General features: G+C 24.5%; 1 protein-coding gene across 1 annotated transcript; it reads left to right on the top strand.

Annotated features, from left to right (window-relative positions):
• The first annotated feature begins 394 nt into the window (after positions 1–394).
• On the top strand, positions 395–21196 carry LOC117180819 (DNA primase small subunit). The gene is made up of 7 exons (XM_033373339.1): positions 395–538; positions 673–823; positions 5745–5920; positions 6020–6215; positions 8381–8594; positions 14077–14467; positions 20998–21196. Exons 1-7 carry the CDS (start codon positions 442–444, stop codon positions 21015–21017), a joined length of 1245 nt encoding a protein of 414 aa, XP_033229230.1. The 5' UTR covers positions 395–441; the 3' UTR covers positions 21018–21196.
• The last annotated feature ends 618 nt before the right edge of the window (positions 21197–21814 follow it).

Here is a 21814-nt window from a genome sequence, read left to right as displayed (position 1 = left end):
GAGAAGTCGTTTTTTCTCTTTTCTCTTCCGCGAGTAGCTTTTCATATTTTGTAACTCGACATTCATTACATTAATTGTATAAAATAACCTTCCTCTAAATAAGTGATAAAAGTGGACGCTTGTGATTATTTTTCTGTTTAAACCTGTTATTTTTTTTTACTAACCTATCTTCATAGGCATCAAATTTTTTTAAACGGATCCACGTTTACCTTTCGAGTCCGGCCGGTAATATCGCGACATATATAGAGGACGCGATACCCGGGTTGTGACAGACCAGAACAGAACGCGCACTCTGGTGAGTGGTAAGCTTTCCATTTTGGTAGTACTGTTGCCTATCTTGAAAGTGCTTTGTTCCTCGAAAAATTTAATAAGTTTTCCCGCGTTCTCTCCTTGAAGGCCGTGAAGTTGATCTGTTTATGTCCATGTGTTAAAGGCTGTGAAATGGCAGCGCAAAATAATTTACCGGATCTTTTGAGGGTTTATTACCAACGCCTTTTCCCATACAATGATTATTATCGATGGTTGAGTTACGGCAATGGTAAATATTAATTTGTTAATTTCCATTTTTCCAGTTATTATGTACTGTCTTAATATTACACTGTACGGCTGAACTTCAGGAGAAACAATATTTTCCAATGTTTGAACTATATTTCACAATTTACTTTATTTCAGGAAACCTCTTTTCACGCAGAGAATTTTCATTCACGGTTCAAGACGATGTTTACATTAGATTTCAGGCCTTTAAAAATTTAAATCAACTGATGACTGAAATGAAAAGGCTTAATCCCCATAAAATTGATATCGGAGCTGTTTACAACGTTCCGTAAGTGTTTTCCCCAGTTATTTATGTTTAAGGACCCAGGATTATTCGCATTTTGTCAGAAAGGCTCAATTTTTACGGCAATCAATTTGAAATTTTCAATAAAAAAAAATTAATTCTCAACAAAATATATACATTCTGAACCAAATGGTGGAATTCTTAACCAAGGAGATTAATTTTACATTAAAAAGAGAATTTTTCAATAAAATAAATAAATTTTTAACTAAATAGTTGAATTTGCAACCAAGAAGATTATTTTAAAACCAATAAGTTGAATTTTAGGTAAAATAGTTCAATTTGCAGTTAAAAGGATTAATTTTTTAATCAAATAAATCTTTTTTTAAATTAAATTTTAAGAAAATAGTTTAGTTTTCAACCAAAATATTGAATTTGTAACTTAGAAAGATGAGTTTTCATCTAAAAATGAAGTATTTTATATTTTAACAAATAACTGCATTTTAGCAAAATAATCCTCATCTAAAACAGATGAATTTTTAACAAAACAGTTGTACTTTTAACCAAAAATAATTGATCTTATACTAAAAACAGACGACTTTTCAACAAAATACATCAACTTTGAACCGTATAGTTAAATTTTATAGCAAACTGTTGGATTTTCTGACTGACAATGCGAATTTTCTACCAATCAGTTTAATTATTAACCCTACAATGGGATTTTTTAACAAAAAAGTTAATTTTTTAATCTAAACATATTAACTTGCAACCAGACAATTGCATTTTAAACTAAAAAATAATATTTCGAGAGAAAGAGATGAATTTTGAAATTAAGTATTCGAATTTTCAACGGAGAAGTATGACTTTTTAACAAAATTGTTAAATTTTCAACAAAATAATTCAGTTTTTGACCAAATAATAATTTTCTTATTACAAAATTAATTCTTAATCCAACATTTAAAATTTTATTTGGGCCCCCAAAAAAAAGAGTTTTCAACAAAAATAGTTGTATTTTGTTAATGTGTTTTATTAATTCTGTTCGCATAAGTGTAAAAATTGGAAAAAAAGGAGAAAGACTGTGAAGTCTGCGATAAATAAATAAAAAATTTGAATATTACACTTTTTAATAACTATCGAAGTTCATTATTAAAAAAAAATCATACTATTTACGCTTTTCTTTATATCTAAAGTGAGTCTGAGTCCTAATCTTTACTTACAAAAAATTCACCATAATTTTTTGCTCATAGGGAAATCTTTTTCAATTTTAAAATTAAAAAACCATCAGAAGAAATTAAGCAATTTCAATTTTTTTATTGTATTCCTTTCGAATGCGAAACTACAACTTTACGAATAAACTGGGCGTTTAATTTAAAAAAAACGAGAATTTATTTCTGATCACTGTAAAATTCAAGTTTTCATTATTTTCATAATTTTGGTCAATTTAAAAAAGTTATTTCTACTTCATCTACAGTCTCAGATTTTTCATATTATCTCAGTTTACTCTAATTAAATCACAATTTATTATTGAATGTTTATTATTTTTAATGATAAGAAAAACATTTGGAAATTTGTTGCTCTGTTAGATTTTTTCGCTTACTTAATGTTCATAATCGAATTGATGATACTTCAAACTTACACAAACAATAATTTTTTCAAAAAATGGATTTATCACTTAGAACAGGGAAGTTTAGAAAATAGTTATCGTTTTTATTTTAGGACAGGGAGTTTTTAAAAATAATTATAATTCTGATTTAGTAGAAAGGAATTTAAAAGAATTCCTGTTTCAAATTTTAGATAAAGAAAGTAATTCAAGTAGCTCTTAGAGTAGAAGTAGTATTCCAAAGAAGAAATATTGCTGAATTATAATAGTAAATTTGGTTACTACTTTATTGAGAATCATTTTTTTTAATCCAAAAATTCAACTATTCAAGTATAAAATTGAACTATTTTGCTGAAGATCCGTTATTTGTTTTTTAAGAATTAGATTTCTAACAGGAAATTTAGCTATTCTATTTTTGGTTTAAAATTTATATTTTTTATATGAAAATTCAACTATTTGGTTGAAAATTTATATTTTTTGTTTCGAAATTAAACTAGTTAATTGAAAATGTATGTACTTTGAGAAAAATTCGTCTTGTTTTGTACAAAGTTAAGCTTTTTGTATAAAATCCAACTATTCCACTTAAAGATTGATAAGTTTGGTTTAGAAATAATTCCTTTAACGGGAAATATTAATCTTTATTTTTGGTTCAAAATTGATCTTTTCTTGTTCAAAATTCAAAAATTGGGATGAAAATTGCTATTTTTAAAGTTAAAAATCCACATCTTTGGTTAAAAATCAATTTAAAAAAATAAAATAATCTTTTTCTTTGCAAGTTAATTTTCTTGTTTAAAAATTCTTCTTTTCGGTTAAAAATTCAAGTATTCCAGTTGAATAATAATCAGTTTAGTCAAAAAATCATGTTTTATGCTGGGAAAAATTACTCGGTTGAAAGTTAAACTCTTTTGTTAAAAATTAATTTTTTGGTTGAAAATTTATCATTTCAATTACAAATTCATTTCTTTGGTTGAAATATGAGCTATTTGAACATCTCTTTTTTCTTTGGGTGTCAAGGAATTATTTTGTCAAAAGTTTGAATACTGAAAACGTAACTAGTATTCGTGTCGAATATTCCATGATTTTAGTTATAAATGTATCTCTTTGGGTGAACATTCATTTTTTCACTAAAAATTTAATTATTCAATTTTTGATTGAAAAGTGATATTTTTTTAGAAAAAAATCATCTTTTCTGGTTTAAATTAATTTTCTTGGTGGAAAATTCATCCCTTTGGTCGGAAATGGAACTATTCTAGTTAACAGATTCATCATTGTAGTTGAAAATTCAACCATTCCAGTTAAAGATTTACAATTTTAGTTGGAAAGTCATCACTTTCTTTGAAAATGTAAATATTTTTTCAAAAGATAGTTTTTTTTCTGTTGAAATTTAGGTTTTTTTGTGAAAACAGTTTTTTAACTCAAAATTTAGTTATTACAGTGTTGATTGACAATTAATCTTTTTCAGTAAAAATTAAATTTGGTTTGGAAATTCCACTATTTCAGATGAAGATTCATTGTTTTAGTTAAAAACTCTTTTTTTTTTGCTTAAAAACTCAATTACTGTTGTTGTAGATTTAACATTTTAGTTGAAAATTCATCTTTCTGGGTCGAACCTCAAATATTCCAGTTAAATATTTACAATTTTAGTTAGAAATGCATTATTTTGTTTGAAAATGGAAGTAATTTTTTGAAAGTAATTTTTGGTTTGTTTTTTACAGCTAGTTTTTTTTCTGGAGAGTAATTTTTTAACGGAAAATTTAACTACTTACTCCGTAGTTTTAGTTGAAAATTAATCTGTTTGTTTAGACATTAATTTTTTTAACATACAAATTAATTATTTATGTTTTGATTGAGAATTGATATTTAAAAAAAAAAATTAATTTTTTGTTGAAAATTTAACTATTTCAGTTGAAGATTCATTGGTTTAATTTTAACATTCATCTTTTTGATTAAAGACTCAACTATTTTAGTTGAAGATTCGATATTTTAGTTGAAAATTCATCTTTATAATTAAAAAATCAACTATTCCAGTTAAAGATTTACAATTTTAGTTGAAAATTCATCACTTTGTTTGAAAATGGAATTATATTTTTGAAAGTTATTTTTTTAACAGAAAATATGACTTATTCTAAAAAAATATTCCATAGTTTTAATTGAAAATTAAGCTGAACATTAATTTTTTAACTGAAAATTTAATTATTTAAGTATTGATTGGTATTTTTTTAGTAAAAGTTAATTTTTTGTTGAAAATTCAACTATTTCACTTGTAGATTCATTGTTTTAGTTAAAAACTCTTTTTTTACTTAAAAACTCAATTATTCTAGTTGTAGATTTAACATTTTAGTTGAAAATTCATCTTTCTGGGTCAAACTTCAACTATTGCAGTTAAAGATTTACAATTTTAGTTAAGAATTCATCACTTTGTTTGAAAATGGACGTATTTTTTTGTTTATTGAATGCTAGTTTTTTTGTGGAGAGTAATTTGGTACCGAAAATTATCTACTTATTCCGTAGTTTTAGTTGAAAATTAATCTGTTTCGCTAGACATTAATTTCTTCAACTTAAACTTTAATTATTTATGTTTTCACTGACAATTTATATTTTTTTAGTAAAAATTAATTTTTTGTTGAAAATTTAACTATTTCAGTTGAAGATGTACAATTTGAGTTAAAAGTGCATCATTTTGTTTAAAACGGAAGTATTTTTTCAAGTTAGTTTTTTTAGCTATTCCAGTTAAAGATTTACAATTTTAGTTAAAAATTCATCACTTTGTTTGAAAATGGAAGTATTTTTATGAATTTTTTGTCAAATATTCCATAGTTTTTATTGAAAATCGATCTGTTTGGTTGAACATTAATTTTTTAACTTAATAGTTAATTCTTTGTTGAAAATTTAACTATTTCAGATGAAGATTCATTGTTTTAGTTCAAAACTCATCTTTTTGATTAAAAACTCAACTATTACAGGTGATGATTCATCATTTTAGTTGAAAATTCATTGCTTAGGTTGAAAATTGAACTATTTTCTTGAAAATCCGTTATTTTTGGTTGAATTTTTTTTTGTTTAACTAAAAGTTTAACTACTCCACGTGTTGCTAAAGATTGATATTTTTTGTTAAAAATTGATATTCTTTCGTACAAAATTTACATATTTGTTTCAAAATTAATTAATTTTGCAATTTGTTGCTCTCTTGTGTTAAACGATGCTTGGAATGAATTTCATGAATTAAAATAAATGTTTGCGTTTAGAGAAAAATATGAATATATTATTTCTAGTAGTACGGGAAAATTGAAAGACTTGACCGGGAATTAGAAATTATCCGCCGAATCGCCACCATGAAAGCTAAACCAAAGTTTTTTTTTATGTATTCAGGCCAACAGAGCACAAATATGAAACAAAATTCTTTCCCGTCGAAAAAGAACTGGTATTTGATATCGATATGACTGATTACGACGAGGTAAGGACTTGTTGCTCCGGAACCGACATTTGCAACAAATGTTGGAAATATATGTCGATAGCTTGCAAAATTATTGACGCTGCATTGAGAGGTACATTATTGTTTTTAAAAAGAAATTTCTGACTAAAATTGTACACATTTTTACCAATTTGTGTCCAATATAAGGAATTTACAAGTCTGCTTTTTGCAGAGGATTTCGGATTTCGCCACATTCTCTGGGTATTTTCTGGGAGGAGAGGAGTTCATTGTTGGGTTTGCGACAAGAAAGCTAGAAGCCTAAACGTGTCTGCTCGAAGCGCAGTTGCCGAATATTTACAATTAATCAGAGGTGGAGCATATATGAAGAAAAAAGTGAAATTGCCACAAAAGTTTCACCACTCTGTCGAGTAATTACATCAGTAAAAATTATACTTTTAAGATTTATATTTATACTTTTAACTTTATACTTTTATTTATGGTTGAAAATTGATCGCTTTTAGTTAAAAATTCAACAGTTTATTGGCTATTCTCTCTCTTGGCTAAAAAATCTTTCTTAGTTGAAAATTCAACTTATGTTCAAAAGTCGTCTTTTTTTGGATAAATTCAACTGTTTTGATTAAATTTCAGTTTTCTGTTGTTAAATTCAACTGTTTTTGATAATAATTTAAAAACTTTTATGGTTGACGTAAAAAAGACTAAATTTTTCGTTCAGAAGTAATCTTTTTTTATATGAAAAATTTAACTCATGTTAAAAAGTCGTTTTTAGTTTAATTCAACTTTTTTTGTTAAAAATTTTTAATATTTTTTGATAAAGTATCAAATACTAGATTTTCCTTTCAGAATAAATTTTTTGTTTGGAAAGAAAATTTAAATCTTGTTTTAAAGTCTTCCTTTTTGTTGAATTTTAAATTTTTAAAATTAAAAATTAAAATCTTTTTGTTGTTTCAACTACTAAATTTTTCGATCATAATAATTTTTTTTTAATGAAAAATGTAACCCATGTTAAAAAGTTGTATTTTTTGTAAATTTATCAACTAGTAGATTTTTCGGGCAGAATTATTCGTTTTGTAAATTAAAATTTAATTACTTGGTTGCAAATTAAAATCTTTTGTTAAAAGTTGATTTTGATGGTTGAAGATTCATTCATTTCATTGCAATTTTTTAAAATCACTTTTAAAAATTTCGAGTGTAACTATGCTAGTAGAATATTTCATCTTTAGTTTAAAATTAATCTCTTTGGTTGAATATTAATTTTTAAACTGAAAGTTTAACTATTAATATTTGGTTTAAAATTCAACTATTCCAGTTGATGATTCATCATGTTGGTTGAAAATTTATAATTTTTTTTTGAAAATGTAACTTGTTTTTAATGAATATGTAACTTCTTTTAAGGAATTAATTTTATTGGCTTAACATTCAACTATTTCAGTTAAAAATTTATCATTTATTTAAAAATTCATCTTTTTTTTTAAATTCTAATATTTCAGTTGAAGATGTATCCTTTGTAGTTGACGAGTTATCTTTTTTAGTTGAAAATTCTTCTTTTTTGGTACAAATTAATTTTCCTGGTTAAAAATTAATCTTTTTTTATAAAAAATTCATAAGTTTAGTTGAAAATTCATCTTTTTGATGAAAAATGCCACTTTTTCAGTTGTAGATTCATCATTTTAGTTGAAAATTCATCAGATTGGTTGAAAATCAAGTTTTAAACTGTCAATTTAACTATTATATTTTGGTTTGAAAATTGATCTTTTTAATTCAAAATTTAATTATTTGGTTAAAAATTTGTCGTTTTTAGTTTAAAATTAGACTATTTCGTACAAAATTAATCTTCTTCTTTAAAAGTTCATATTAAAGTTCATATTAAAAGTTCATAATTAAAAGTACTTATTTATTTATTTAATCCCACATTCCTCTTGATACTTGGATTAAAGTTAATCTCTTTTGTTGAAAAATCATCATTTGGTAGAAAAAAAATCTTTTTGGTTAAAAATTCAAGCTTTCTAGTTAAATCTCTATCTTTTTTTTAAACTGAAAATGTAACTACTCCAGTCTTGGTTGAGAACTGTTATTTTGTAGTTCAAAATTTAATTATTCGAATGAAAATTGATCTTTTTAAGTTTGAAATTCAACTATTTGGTTGAAAAATCATGTATTTTGTTAAGAAATCGCCTGTATTGGTAGAAAATAAACATTTTGGTTGAAAATTCAACTATTTTGGTTGAATTTTTTGCTTTAAAATACAACTGAACTTTAAGTATGAGAAAATACAATAAAAGTTTGATGTATTATTTAAATTCTTGTACTTTAGAGGTATATTTGATAAGTGATTAATTATGTTTTTAGTATTATTTAATATAATTTGTTAAAATTTTCTAAATTAAACATAATAATTGAATTACTAGACACCGAAAAAGAAAACATTATAATTTCCGTATTATGAAAAATTATATCTGGAAGAAACCTGGAATTTTTAGGGAATTTTTTTTCAGGATTTGAGTAGACACTCTGTTAAAAAAAAACTGCGATTACAATTGTAATGTGAAAAATTCTATTATCTTTTACTTTTCAGACGAGCATTGGAAATTATAAAACCCGTTTTTGTTCCGATGTGTGTTGAAGAACAAAATATGCTAGGGACCGAGGAAAATATGAACAAATTTCTAGAAATTATTCATACCGAAGAGGATATGCGAGCTGAAGTAAAAACGCTTCTTCATAAATACACAACGAGCAAAGCCAGATGGGAAGCATTCGATCAATATTATACCCAACAATTGCAATCGGTATGAAATTTATATCAATGTTTTAAAATTGTGTCAATTTTTTAAATGAGGAACTTCATGATAATTTCAGAAAATTCATAATTTGTTGATGAATTTTATGATTTTATCAAACAAATTTAATAAACAAATGCATTATTCGAGCACTTATCGACGGAAAAATTCGTTTTTTCCAATGCCAGTCCATTTAATTGGGAACTTCATGATAATTTCAGCAACATCCATCACTATTTGATAATTTTTTTAAAACCAAATTTAATAAATAAATGCATTATTCAGGCATCTGTTAAGAAAAATTCTTTTTTTCGATGTCAGTCCTTTTAATTGAGAACTTCATCTTAATTTCAGCAACATTCATAATTAGTTCATAAATGTTATGATTTTATAAACAAATTTAATAAACAAATGCATTATTTGGGCATTTGTTGACGGAAAAACTCGTTTTTTCAATGTCAGTCCTTTTAATTGAAAACTTTACGATAATTTAAGTAAAATTCATAATTAGTTGATCAATTTTATGTTTTGGTTAAACAAATGTAATTAAAAAATTAAGCCGCGTACCATAATATATGCGAATTAGCTTATTAACTTAGGAAGAGAAACTTGATTCATACTCGTGAGTCTCCCGACTTTTCATATGTTATATAATTTATTTATAACAATTATTAAATGTGTTGTTCAATCATTTCTTGTATTCAAACCGTCTTGTGTTTGCCAAGTGTAAGTACTGAATAAAAAAAAGAACTTTTTTTCTGAAATTAAAAGGACTGGCTTTGAAAAAAACGAGTTTTTACTTCGACAAATGCCCGAATAATGAATTTTTTAATTAAATTTTCATAACAAAAACATCAAATTAATTAAATAATTATAAATGTTACTGAAATTATCGTAAAGTTCCCAATTAAAAGAACTGACATTAAAAAAAAAAAACGAGTTTTCCGTCATAAATGTCTAAATAATGAATTTTATAATTAAATTTGTTTGAAAAATCATAAAATTTATTACAAATTAGGAATTTTTCTTAAATTATCATGAGGTTCCTAATTTAAAAAAGTTGACATCGAAAAAAACGAATTTTTCTAACGACAAATGCCTGAATAATGCATTTGTTGATAATATTGACAAGAATAGTCTTAAGAGACATTTTTCTCATTAAAATATTGTTTCCATTCAAATTTCTTGCAATATAACTTAAAAAACGTTAAATTATTTAAAATGATAGAAAACATATTTTCAATAAATAATTTGTTTTTAAAAAATTTGTTTATTGTATCATGATGGAATATCTTTATATAATGAAAATCTATGAAACTTCGGCGATTACAACAATTTTCCTATTATTGACAAGCAACGGGAACGTCAAATAGAAAAATGTCATTTTTTTGTCATATTTATTTACTTATGTAAAAATTAAAAAACTAAATTAAATAGCAGGCTCAACAACTTACTTTGAAATTTTATAAGCTTTTTGAAAAAAAAAATCCAAATCGGTCCATAGGTTCAGCCGGAATCGTATTTTGATCAAAAAAATGAACTTTTTCCCCACTACGTAATTTTTTGGTTGTCTATTATTATTATATTTATGATTCAGAATTTATCTCTTTTGGTTTAAAATACGACTATTTGGTTAATAATTACATTATTTGGTTAAAAATTAAACTGTTTGGTAAAAAACTTGTCTTTTTAGATATAAAATTCGTCCTTTGAGAATGAAAATTAATCTTTCGAAGTTGAAAATTAAACTATTTATTTGAGAAGTTTATTTGGTTGAAAATTAAATTATTTTGTTCCAAAAAAATTATGTATGTTTGGTTAAAAATTTAACTGTTTTGTAGAAAATTCCTGTTTTTGGATAGAAAATTCTTCCTTTTGGAATGAAAATTCATATTTTGGTAGAAAAGTCGTTTTTTGTTGTTGTTTGAAAGTGGATTATTTTTCATTATAAAGACTACTATTATATTTTTGTTTCAGAGCTCATATCTGTAGGTTCAAAATTCGACTATTTGTTTGAAAATTTAATTATTTTGTTGAACATTTGTCTTTTTGGAATTGAAAATTAACCTTTCTGGGTTGAAAATTAAACTATTTATTTGAGAAGTTCATTTTGTTGAAAATTAAATTATTTTGTTTAAAAAAATTGTATTTTTGGCTAAGAATTCAACTATTTTGTAGAAAATTCTTCCTTTTAAACTGAAAATTCATATATTGGTAGAAAAGTCGTTTTTTTGTTTGAAAGTGGATTGTTTTTCATTATAAAGACTACTCTTATATTTTGGTTTAGTACTCATCTCTGTAGGTTAAAAATTCTACTATTTTTTTTTAAATTTAATTATTTTGTTGAATATTTGTCTTTTAGGATTGTTAATTTATGTTTTGGTCGAAAATTCATAAGACTGTGTTGAGAATTCAACTGTTTTCTATAAGATTCCTCTTTTTGGCTTAAAAATTAAACTATTTGTTTTTAATTTTATTTTTTCGAAAATTCATTTATTTTTTCAAAAAGTTGCCGTTTTTTGTTTAAAATTTCACTTTTTCATTCTAAACTTGTCTTTTTGGAAAGAAAATTCGTCTTTTTTGGTTGAAAATTCATCTCTTGGTAGAAAAGTCGCCTTTTTTGGTTCAAATTGAATTATTTTTCATTGAAAAGTCTACTATTACACTTCTGGTTCGAAATTCATCTCTTTTGAATAAAAATTCTACTATTTGTTTAAAAATTTAATTATTTTGTTGAACATTTGTCTTTTTAGATTGAAAATTTCATCTTTCTGGGTTGAAAATTAAACTTTTTTTTAGTAGTTTATTTTGTTGAAAATTAAATTATTTTGTTTAAGAAAATTGTATTTTTGGTAAAAAATTCAACTGTTTTTTTTAGAAAATTTATGTTTTTGGATAGAGAATTCTTTCTTTCGTATTGAAAATTCATATTTTGGTAGAAAAGTCGTTTTTTTTTTGTTTAAAGGTGGATTATTTTTCATTATAAAGACTACTGTTATATTTTTGGTTCAGAACTCATCTCTGTAGGTTAAAAATTCTACTATTTTGTTTGAAATTTAATTATTTTGTTCAATATTTGTCTTTTCGGATTGTTAATTTATGTTTTGGTCGAAAATTTATAATTCTGTGTTGAAAATTCAAATGTCTTCAATAATATTCCACTTTTTGGCTTGAGCATTAAACTATTTGAAAATTTTATTTCGTCGAAAATTCAATCATTTTGTTAAAAAGTCACCTTTTTTGGTAGAAAATTCAACTGTTTTGTTGAAAACTTCTCTTTTTGTACAGAAAATTGGTCCTTTTTTATTGAAAATCTATTTTTTGGATTGAAAATTTATCTCTTGGTAGAAAAGTCGCCTTTGTTGGTTGAAATTCAATTATTTTTCATTGAAAAGTGTACTAATACATTTTTGGTTTGGAATTCATCTCTTTTGGGACAACATTTTACTATTCGTTTGAAAATTTAATTATTTTGTTGAACATTTGTATTTTTTGATTGAAAGTTAATCTTTTGGTAGAAAACTCATATTTTTTTGGTTGAAAACTAATTCTTTTTAATTGAAAAGTGTACGATTACATTTTTGGTTCAGAATTCATCTCTTTTGGTTACAAATTCTACTGTTTGGCGGAAAATCGTATTATTTTATTTAAAATTCAACTATTTTTTGGAAAAATCATCTTTTTGGTCGAAAATTCATCTTCCTGCGTTGAAAATTCAACTGTATTCTGAACCATTCCTCTATTTTGCTTGAGAGTTAATCTGTTTGGTAGAAAATTTTATTACTATGTTGAAAATTCAACTTTTCGTTGCACTTTCATCTTTTCTGGATAGAAAATTTACCCTTTGGGATTAAAAATTCATCTTTCTGGTTTGAAACTTTTACTATCTTCTAAAGGAATCTTCTTTTTTTGTTTAAAAATTCAACTATTTGGTTGAAAACTTATTTCTTTGTTTAAAAGGTAAACTTTTTTATAAAAATTTGTCTCTTTCGTTTGAAAGGTCAATTATTTGGCTGTAAATGCAATTGTTTGGTTGAAAAATAATTTTCTGCATTGAAAATTTAACTATTTTTGTTAAGACTTCTTTTTCGGTCAAAAATATAACAATTGTATTAAATATTTGACTTTTTGAATAGAAAATTCTTCCTTTTGGATGAAAAATGCATTTTTGAGTGCAAATTCATCTTTTTGTATGAAAGTTCTCATTTTTGCCTGAAAGTAAATTATTTTTCATTGAAATTTCTACTATTATATTCCATATTTTTGATTTAGAATTAATCTATTTTGTTGAAAATTTAATTCTTTTCTTGAAGTTTCATATTTTTTGGTCGAAAATTCAACTTTTTGGCCGAATATTCGTCTTTAGCTAAATAATTTATCCTTTTGGATTGAGAATTCTTTTTTCTGTTTTTAAAATTCAACTGTCTTCTAAAAAATTAATTTTATTTGCTTGACAATTTTTTCAAAAAATCAACTTTTAGATTGAAAACTAGATTTTTTTATGGCAAATTTAACTATATTTCAAACGAAACCTTTTTTGGTCGAAAATTCGTCCTTTTGGATTGAAAATTAATCTTTTGGTACAAAAGTCGACTTTTCGTTTAAAAGTGAATTATTTTGATTGAAAAGTCTACTATTATATTTTTGATTTATAATTCATATATTTAGTTGAGAATTCAATTATTTTCTGGAAATTTTTATCTTTTTTGTCTAAAATTCTACTTTTCTATTGAAAACTCGGTTTTCGGGGCTGAAAATTTAACTATTTTTAAAAAATGACATCTTTCGTGGTCGAAAGTTGAACTTGTTTTGTTGAATTTTGGCCTTGTTGGATAGAGAATACGTCATTTTAGATTACAAATTCATTAAAAATGCATCTTATTACATTGAAAATCCTGTTTTCTGGGTTGAAAATTCAACTCTCTTCTAAAAGACTAATTTTATTTACTCGTAGATTTTGTCAAAAAATCAATTATTTTCTTAGATATCTTTTTTGTCTAAATTCAACTTTCTGATTGAAAACTCGGTTTTCTGGGTTGAAAATTGGACTAATTTGTTTAAAAGACCTCTTTTTTCTCGAAAATTTAACTGTTTTGTTGAAATTTTGCCTTTTTTGATAGAAAATTCGTCCTTTTGGATTAAAAATGAATCTTGTTCGTTTTAAAATTAATTCAAATGTTTTCTAAAAATTAAATCCCCTATTTTCTTGAAAAATCATCCTATTTCTCCTGTTTTGAGAGCATTTTTGTCTAAAATCACTTTTACTATCATTTACACGATTTATTTTACCCAGGAGTTCTAAAATGTTCAATTATTTTTTTAATTTATATAAAAAGCATAATTATTTTTCTAAACGTCAAAAAGGTGGAATTTTTGACCCTGGAAAACAAGCAAATAGTCTGGATTTTTTAAAAGTTTGAAGTTTTTTAAACGTTTTTTTTAAGTTTGAAATTTATTTTTATATGTTTATGATTCTTTTAATAAATTTAAGAATTCCAAAAAGTGGCGCACAAGGCATTTGATAGAAGAGATAATGATTCAATATTCATATCCGAGATTGGATATCCACGTATCCAAGGCTTTAAACCACTTGCTGAAATCTCCGTACTGTGTTCATCCGAAAACCACAAAAGTCTGTGTTCCTTTCAATCCAAAAACCGTGGACAATTTTGATCCAGACACTGTTCCTACCATTCAAACTCTTCTCGATGAAGTCGACGCTTATGATGCTAAGGAATTAGCCCGGCAAAAAGAGGAATCCATCGATGTAAGGAGGATAAGAGACTACAAGAAAACCAGCATGAATAAATCCTTACACATCTTCCAGGAGTTTCTGAGAAATTTGGAAGATTCCAACAGAGGGGAAAAAATCGCACAAAGTGGTATGTTTATTATTTCCTTTATAGCATTGGTAGAGTTTCAGGGTGTCCACCCTACCTGGAAAACCTGGAATTTTCAGGTTATTTTTATATACCTGGAAAATCCTGGAAATGTTAGGGAATTATTTGGAGAATTAAATTTACTTCTTCATTTTTTTGAATTGCAAAATTATATTAAATAACAATGATTCATTTTAAAATTAACTTTATATTAGTATTCTGTTTTTGGTTGAAAGTTCATCGGTCTTATTTGAAAATTCACTTATCTGGTTCAAAATTCATTAATTTTGATGAATTTAAAAAATTGAATCTCATTATCTTTGATTAAAAATTGTAATCTGCTTTAGTTGAAATATGAACTAATACATATTTTTTTTCCGAATTCGTATTTTTTGAATGAATATTTAATTACTTGATTGAGAGTCACTGTTTTGTTAAACATTAATTTTTGTTGTTGTTAAAGATTCATCATTTTAATTGAAATTTCATCTCCTTGGTTGAAAAATGAACTATTTTGTTGAAAATTAATTTTTTTGCTGAAAATTGTAATATTTCAGTTGCCACTTTAACTATTTTATTGGGAATGGTGGTCTACCATTTCGCCACCTGGTGCCCAAAACTGGAACTAGAAAGAGTAGGTACAATTTTCATAAAAAAACAAATAGTTTTAGATAGAATTTCCATATTATACAGTGAAAAAACACATTTTTGTTAAATAACTTAAAAAATATATTTTTCACTATTTCATGTAAGTTTCAATGAATTTAAGTTTAAATAAACTTTAATTAATGTATGTAGCAACACATTTTATCCAGATTTTGCGAAGAATACGAATAATAGACGATTCAGTGTGGCCGTTTTAATCCAAGAAAAAAATTCGCGGTCATTTTCTGGTTCGCAAACATTTTTCACAGTCAATGAAAGTTAAAAAATCGTACTCTAAAGTTAATAATTTTTCCATTTGAATTAATAAAAACTGAGCTGCAAATGAAAGCACTCAAAGTAAAACTCTTGAATTTCAAACTTTTAAAATAATTTATACATATAAAATGGAAGCTACTAACACTTTTAAACTGAACAATTTTTAATTAAATGCAGTTAAACTGCAAAATACATTTGTTAACTTTTATAAATTGTAGAGTTCAAAGATTCAGATTCAGTTTAAATATATAATTCCACGTTATCATTTGCATAGCTCTAAAGTCTAAATTGAAGAATCAATCAATGAATTTAAGAAATTAAAAAATTATATCATTTAAAGAAATTTTAAGCCAGAAACATTAAAAATTGAATGATTACATTTTTTTTTATAAACTGAAAACTTCTTAAATTAAAAGTTAAATTATTTATATTTTAAATGGTTAAAAAAATTTTTAAATGCTTTCAAATTTTATTTGAAAATCTTGAAGCATCTGCATGTTGTTTACATTTTTTCCCCATTTTTAAAATTATTTTTGAAATTATTTCAGAACTTCTAAACATTCTTTAAAACGAATCCAATTTTTTCGAAAGTTCTTTTTAAATTCTGCCAAATTAAACAAATCTTCTGAAGCTATTCCAAATTCTTAAAAATCTTTGAAATTTTTTGTTCGGAATCTGCCAAAATCTATATTTTGGCGGTACACGTACACACTTTGTTTACATTATTTCAAATCATTTCAAATTTTTAATTGAATTTCAATTGTTTCAAAACTTGTAAATATTTCAACTTCCTTGAATTTTTTAAAAATAATATTATATGTTCAATCGTTATTTATACATCGAGGTTCAATAATTTTACTTACAAAATAATTTTAAAAAAAATAAAACAATAAAAATGTAACGTTCAAAATTTATTTTTTATTATTTAACTACAATTAGAGATTTTAAATAAACAGTCAGATATTACTAAATATTAAGTAAATCTCACTTTTCTTAATTAAAAATTTTTTAATTGAATGGTTTAAAAATGTAATACTTTAGACTGAAATAATATTTGAAATTTAATAAAAGGCTTTGTGTATGAAGATATTATTTTGAAGTTATTTAAAAATTGGAAATAGTCTTTAAAGTTTCAATCGGGCGTTTACATTTGTTTAACTAATAAGACTTTCAATTAAAATAGTTTACAGCATTTTTAACGTTAGAAACTGGAAATTCTAAAATTGTGAACTGATTTCGAATCGTATTATAAAGTTAATTATTATTCACTTTTTAAATCTTAAAGAACAGTTGAGTTTTAAATATCTTTATTGATTTATATTCACAGTTAATCAACTGAAAATGTATTTTAAAAAAGGATGGAAATCACAGTTGGACAGATATTTCTGTAAAAAAAATATGTTTCTTTGCCTTATAAGATGTAAATTCCATCTACATCCCTTTGTTTCCGATAAAGACTTATTTTTAGTATTCAAGAAATACTTTAGACTCCAAAAATTAATGTATAACCTTAAAATCGTACCTATTCATTCTAGTTCGGATTTTTGTCAACAGGTGGCGTATCGCAGTTTAACTATTACCAATTGCAAAATTTTTATTGGTCTTTTTTTTAGGAAATTAATTTTAATTTCGAATTTTTTGGTAGAAATTAATCTTTTGGGTTGAAAACAAACCATTTGTTGGAAATTTAATGATTCCAGTTGAAGATTCATCATTTTAGTAGAAAATTCATCACTTTCTTTAAAAATGTGACTATTAAAAAAAACGAGTTTCGTTTTTGTTGCAGATTTGTTTTTTCTATCGGAAAATGCAACTATTGTGATTGAAAATTACATAATTTTAGTTAAAAATTCATCTCTTTGATTGATTATTAGTTTTTAACTGAAAATTTAACGATTCATATGTTGCTTGACAATTTATCTTATTAATTGAAAATTCATGATTTTTCTATCGAATTTGTCTTCTTTGATGGACATTGATCTTCTTTCTTGACAATTCGTATTTTTTGTTAAAAGTCAACTGTTCCGGTTCAAGATTCATCATTTCAGTTGAAAATTAATCTTTTTTGTTTAAAAGTCAACTGTTCCATTATGTCGTTGTTGATATAACGATTTTCACTAGATAAAATGTATTAAATAATTTGTTTGAAAATTCATTTTTATTTTTGTCTATTTTGTTCTGTTTGAAATTAATTTTTTAAATCGAAAACTTAATTATTCTATTTTTGTTTAAAAATGGATCATTTTTAGTTGAAAATTCAAGTATGTTGTTGAAACTGCTCGTATTTTATTGGAAATTTACGAATTTCTTGGTCCTATTTTCTCTCTCTTGACAGAAAAATATTTTATAGTTCAAAATCCAACTTTTCAATAAAAAATTTTTTAAATTTCTGATTGAAATATCAGCTACTATATTTTTCGTTCAAGATTCATCTTTTTTAGAATAAAAATGTTATTAATTGGTTGAAAGTGAAACCCTTTTGTTATAAACCAATTTTTTAATGTTGAAGGTTCATAATTTTAATTGAAACTTCATATATATGTTTAAAAACTAAGGTGTTTTATTAAAAATTCTTCTTTTCCTTAGATAAAAATTAATATTTTTTACTGAAAATAGAACTATTCAATTTTTGTTTGAAATTTTTTTCTTAGTTGAAAAATCATCTTTTTGGCTTAAAATTCAACTATTCTAGTTGAAGATTAATCATCTTAGTTGAAAATACATCACTTTGTTGACAAATGTATCTATAAAAAAAATTATTATTTCATTTTTGGTTGAAAATTGATGTTTGCAAGTGCAAACTAGAATTATTTGGTTGAAAATTCATCTTTTTTATTCAAAATCAAACTATTTGGTTTAAAATTTGTTTTTTTCAGTTCAAAATTCAACTATTTTGTTAAAATTTCATGTATTTTCTTCAAAAGTCGTTTGTTTTTTTTTTTTTTAGAAAATTAATCTTTTTGTTTGAAAATTCGTCTTTTTCGTTGAAAATTCAAGTATCACAATCAAATATGCATAATTTTATTTCTAAATATATTTTTTGGTTGAAAATTAATAATTCTAACTTAAAATTTAAACTATTCTTTTGAAATTTTGTCTTTTTTAGTTCAAAATTCAACTATTTTGTCGAAAATTCATGTATTTTGTAAAAAATAGTTTGTTTTTTGAATAGAAGATTGAAATTTTTCTTTGAAAATCCGTCCTTTTCGTTTGTAACTTCAATTATTCCAATCAAATATACATAATTTTATTTGTAAATTTATCTTTTTGGTTGACAATTTAACTAATCCAGTTTAATATTCCATAATTTTAGTTAAAAATTCATTTTTGGTCTAAAATTTCACTATTTCACTTAAAAACTCATCTATATATTTCAAAATTTATCACTTAGATTGAAAATTTAACTATTTTGTTGAAAATAATTTAAAAATTTTACTTCGATTCATGGTTAAAATGGATCTTTTCTACTTTTAAATTCAACTATTTGGTTGAAAATTGGTATTTTTTCATTAAAAATTCATCTATTTTGTTAAAAAATCATGTATTTTGTTGAAAAATCGTATTTTTTCATAAAAAATTAATCTTTTTGTTTGAAAATTCATATTTTTTTGTTGAAAATAAAACTACTTGGTTGTAAGTTAAACTCTCTTATTAAAATGTCATTTTTAACTAAAAATTTAACCATTACATTTTTGGTTAAGAACTGATCTTTTTTATTCAAAATCAAACTATTTGGTTGAAAATTTATCTTCTTCAGTTCAAAATTCAACTATTTTGTTAAAATTTCATGTCTTTTGTTAAAAACCCGTTTTTTTTAGAAAATTAATCTTTCTGTTTGAAAATCCGTCTTTTTCGTTGAAAATTCAAGTTTCACAATCAAATATTCATAATTTTATTTCTAAATTTACCTTTTTGGTTGAAAATGCATATTTTTTAATTTAAAATCCAACTATTTGGCTGAAAATTTGTCTTTCGTAGTTCAAAATTTAACTATTTTGTCGAAAATAGTTTTTTTTTTTTAGAAAATTAAGCTTCTTGTTTGAAAATCAGTCTTTTTCGTTGTAACTTCAAGTATTCCAATCAAGTATACATAATTTTATTTGTAAATTTATCTTTTTGGTTGAAAATTGAACTAATCCAGTTTAATATTCCATAATTTTAGTGAAAAACTTATTTTTTGCTCTGAAATTGAACTATTTCAGTTAAAAATTTATCAATATAGTTAAAATTTAAGTATTTTGTTTAAAATTGTTGTTTTTTGTTAACATTAATTTTTTTAACTGAAAATTTAACTTCCGCTTATGGTTAAAAATGGATCTTTTCTAGTTTAAAATTCAGCTATTTGGTTGCAAATTGGTATTTTCTGTTAAAAATTCAACTATGTTGTTAAAAAACATTTATTTTGTTGAAAAATCGTATTTTTTCATAGCAAATTAATCTTCTTGTTTCAAAATTCATATTTTTTTGTTTAAAATAAAACTACTTGGTTGTAGGTTAAACTCTTTTATTAAAATATCATTTTTCACTGAAAATTTAACCATTCCATTTTTGGTTGAAAACCCATCTTTTTGTAGTTCAAACTTGAACTATTTGGTTGAAAATTGATCCTTTTTACTTCAAATTCAATTATTTCGTACTTTAGAGACAAATACAAGAAATTAATTGTTATGTTTTCAGTATTACTTAATTATTCAGTGTCAAAATTTGTCAAGTGGGCCACTTTTTTTATGGGTTGTGATTTTTCTTCAGGAAAATTCATCTCGGAAATATCTGGGTGTGCATTTTTTGTTTTGGTTTGAACAATTTTTTAAATAATTACGCCATTTGTTATCTTTCTGCAATCGTTATAAACAGGAATGCAATGGTGCACTTGGTTTTTTTGATCCGATGGATAATTTGTTTATAACAATTGCAGAAAGATAATAAATGGCGTACTTGTTTAAAAAATTGTTTAAACAACAAAATGCACAACGAGATATTTCCGAAACGAATCCAGAGGTGTTTTTACTTTTTTGACATGACTCTTAGTTTTGTTTTAAATTGATTACACAACTTTGAAATCCATATCTGTGGCAAACTTCAACGTCGTGAATATCGTACGTCGCGCGGCATGGAGCGCGGATCGTCAACGCGAAAACACGCACAACTTTTGATAATATGTGAGTTCCCTAATTTTTTTTTACGAAAATCTTCGTAATTAAACGAGCTATCGTAATTAATCAACTTAAGCATTGGAATCAATTGAGAAGTTAGAACGAATTCTATTTGTTTTAAACATTTTTGCTAATTTCATCGATATTTATGCAACAATGATAAAATGATTTTTATTCTAAAGAATGAACATGTTTAACGAAAGATGCCAAAAATTATGGCGATTCTTTGTACCGATCGGGAGAAAAAAATTAATTACGAGAAGAATGCTGAAAAAGTTAAATAACAATAACGAAGCAAAAAGTTTAAATTGTGCAAAAAAGTTTTAGGGCCATTTTATTTATGTAAAACTTTAACTTATCACGCATTCCCGAAGAAAAATCACAACCTATAAAAAAAGTGGCCCACTTGACAAATTTTGACAATTAATCGACGGTGTCTGATTATTAATTTTTTTACAGATATAAAGATGGAATTCTGAGGATAGCTCGATGTTGGACATCAATTAGCAGCTAGTAAATTATTTTGATTTTTATCCAGAACTAGAAGAAACGTAATATTAACGACTGATTTGCATCTTTGGTGGACTTGTAAATAATAATACATATTTTCTACAGTATTTTGTATTTTCAGCATGAGATTAAACTGTTTTTTTATGCAAATTTTTTAAAAATATTTCAGGGTAGCCACAGGCCAAGGAAAATCGGTAAATCTGATAAAATTCTGGGAATTCTTGTGAGAAGTACTTTAAGCAACTGTTAATAATAATAATAATTCGGGTATATGCCTATTTCTGAATTTTTCTGAATTATTTTTAAATGTGTGTGTTATTTTTAAAGGTCTTAAGAAATTTCAAGAGATTTCAAAGGCTTGGAAATTTTTGAGGGTATTTTTAAAAGATTTCAGAGTATTTACAAGAAATAAAAAAAAAATTTCATGTAATTTCCAGGGATTTTATCAGATTTCCTAAGATTTCAATGATTTTAACAGATTTGAAATTGCTTAGGGTATTTTTAAAATTGTTGACTAATGTGAAGTGATTCCAAAGGATTTTAAAATTTTCAGGATATTTTTTTCAATTCCAAGGAATTTTCAAAAGCTTCAAAAAATGTAAGGGATTTCAAAAGATTTAAAAGATTTTACGCTAGTTAAGAAAGTTTCAAGAATTTATCAAGATTTTTAAAAGGTTTCAAAAGATTTTGAAGAATAGAAATATTTTAGGGCAATTTAAAACATTCTAATGTATTTTTAACACACTTCAATAATTTTAATTTAAGT

Source organism: Belonocnema kinseyi, chromosome 9, assembly GCF_010883055.1.
Source record: "Belonocnema kinseyi isolate 2016_QV_RU_SX_M_011 chromosome 9, B_treatae_v1, whole genome shotgun sequence".
In the NCBI taxonomy this organism is placed as follows: domain Eukaryota; kingdom Metazoa; phylum Arthropoda; class Insecta; order Hymenoptera; family Cynipidae; genus Belonocnema; species Belonocnema kinseyi.
This window is presented reverse-complemented; position numbering and strand designations above follow the sequence as displayed.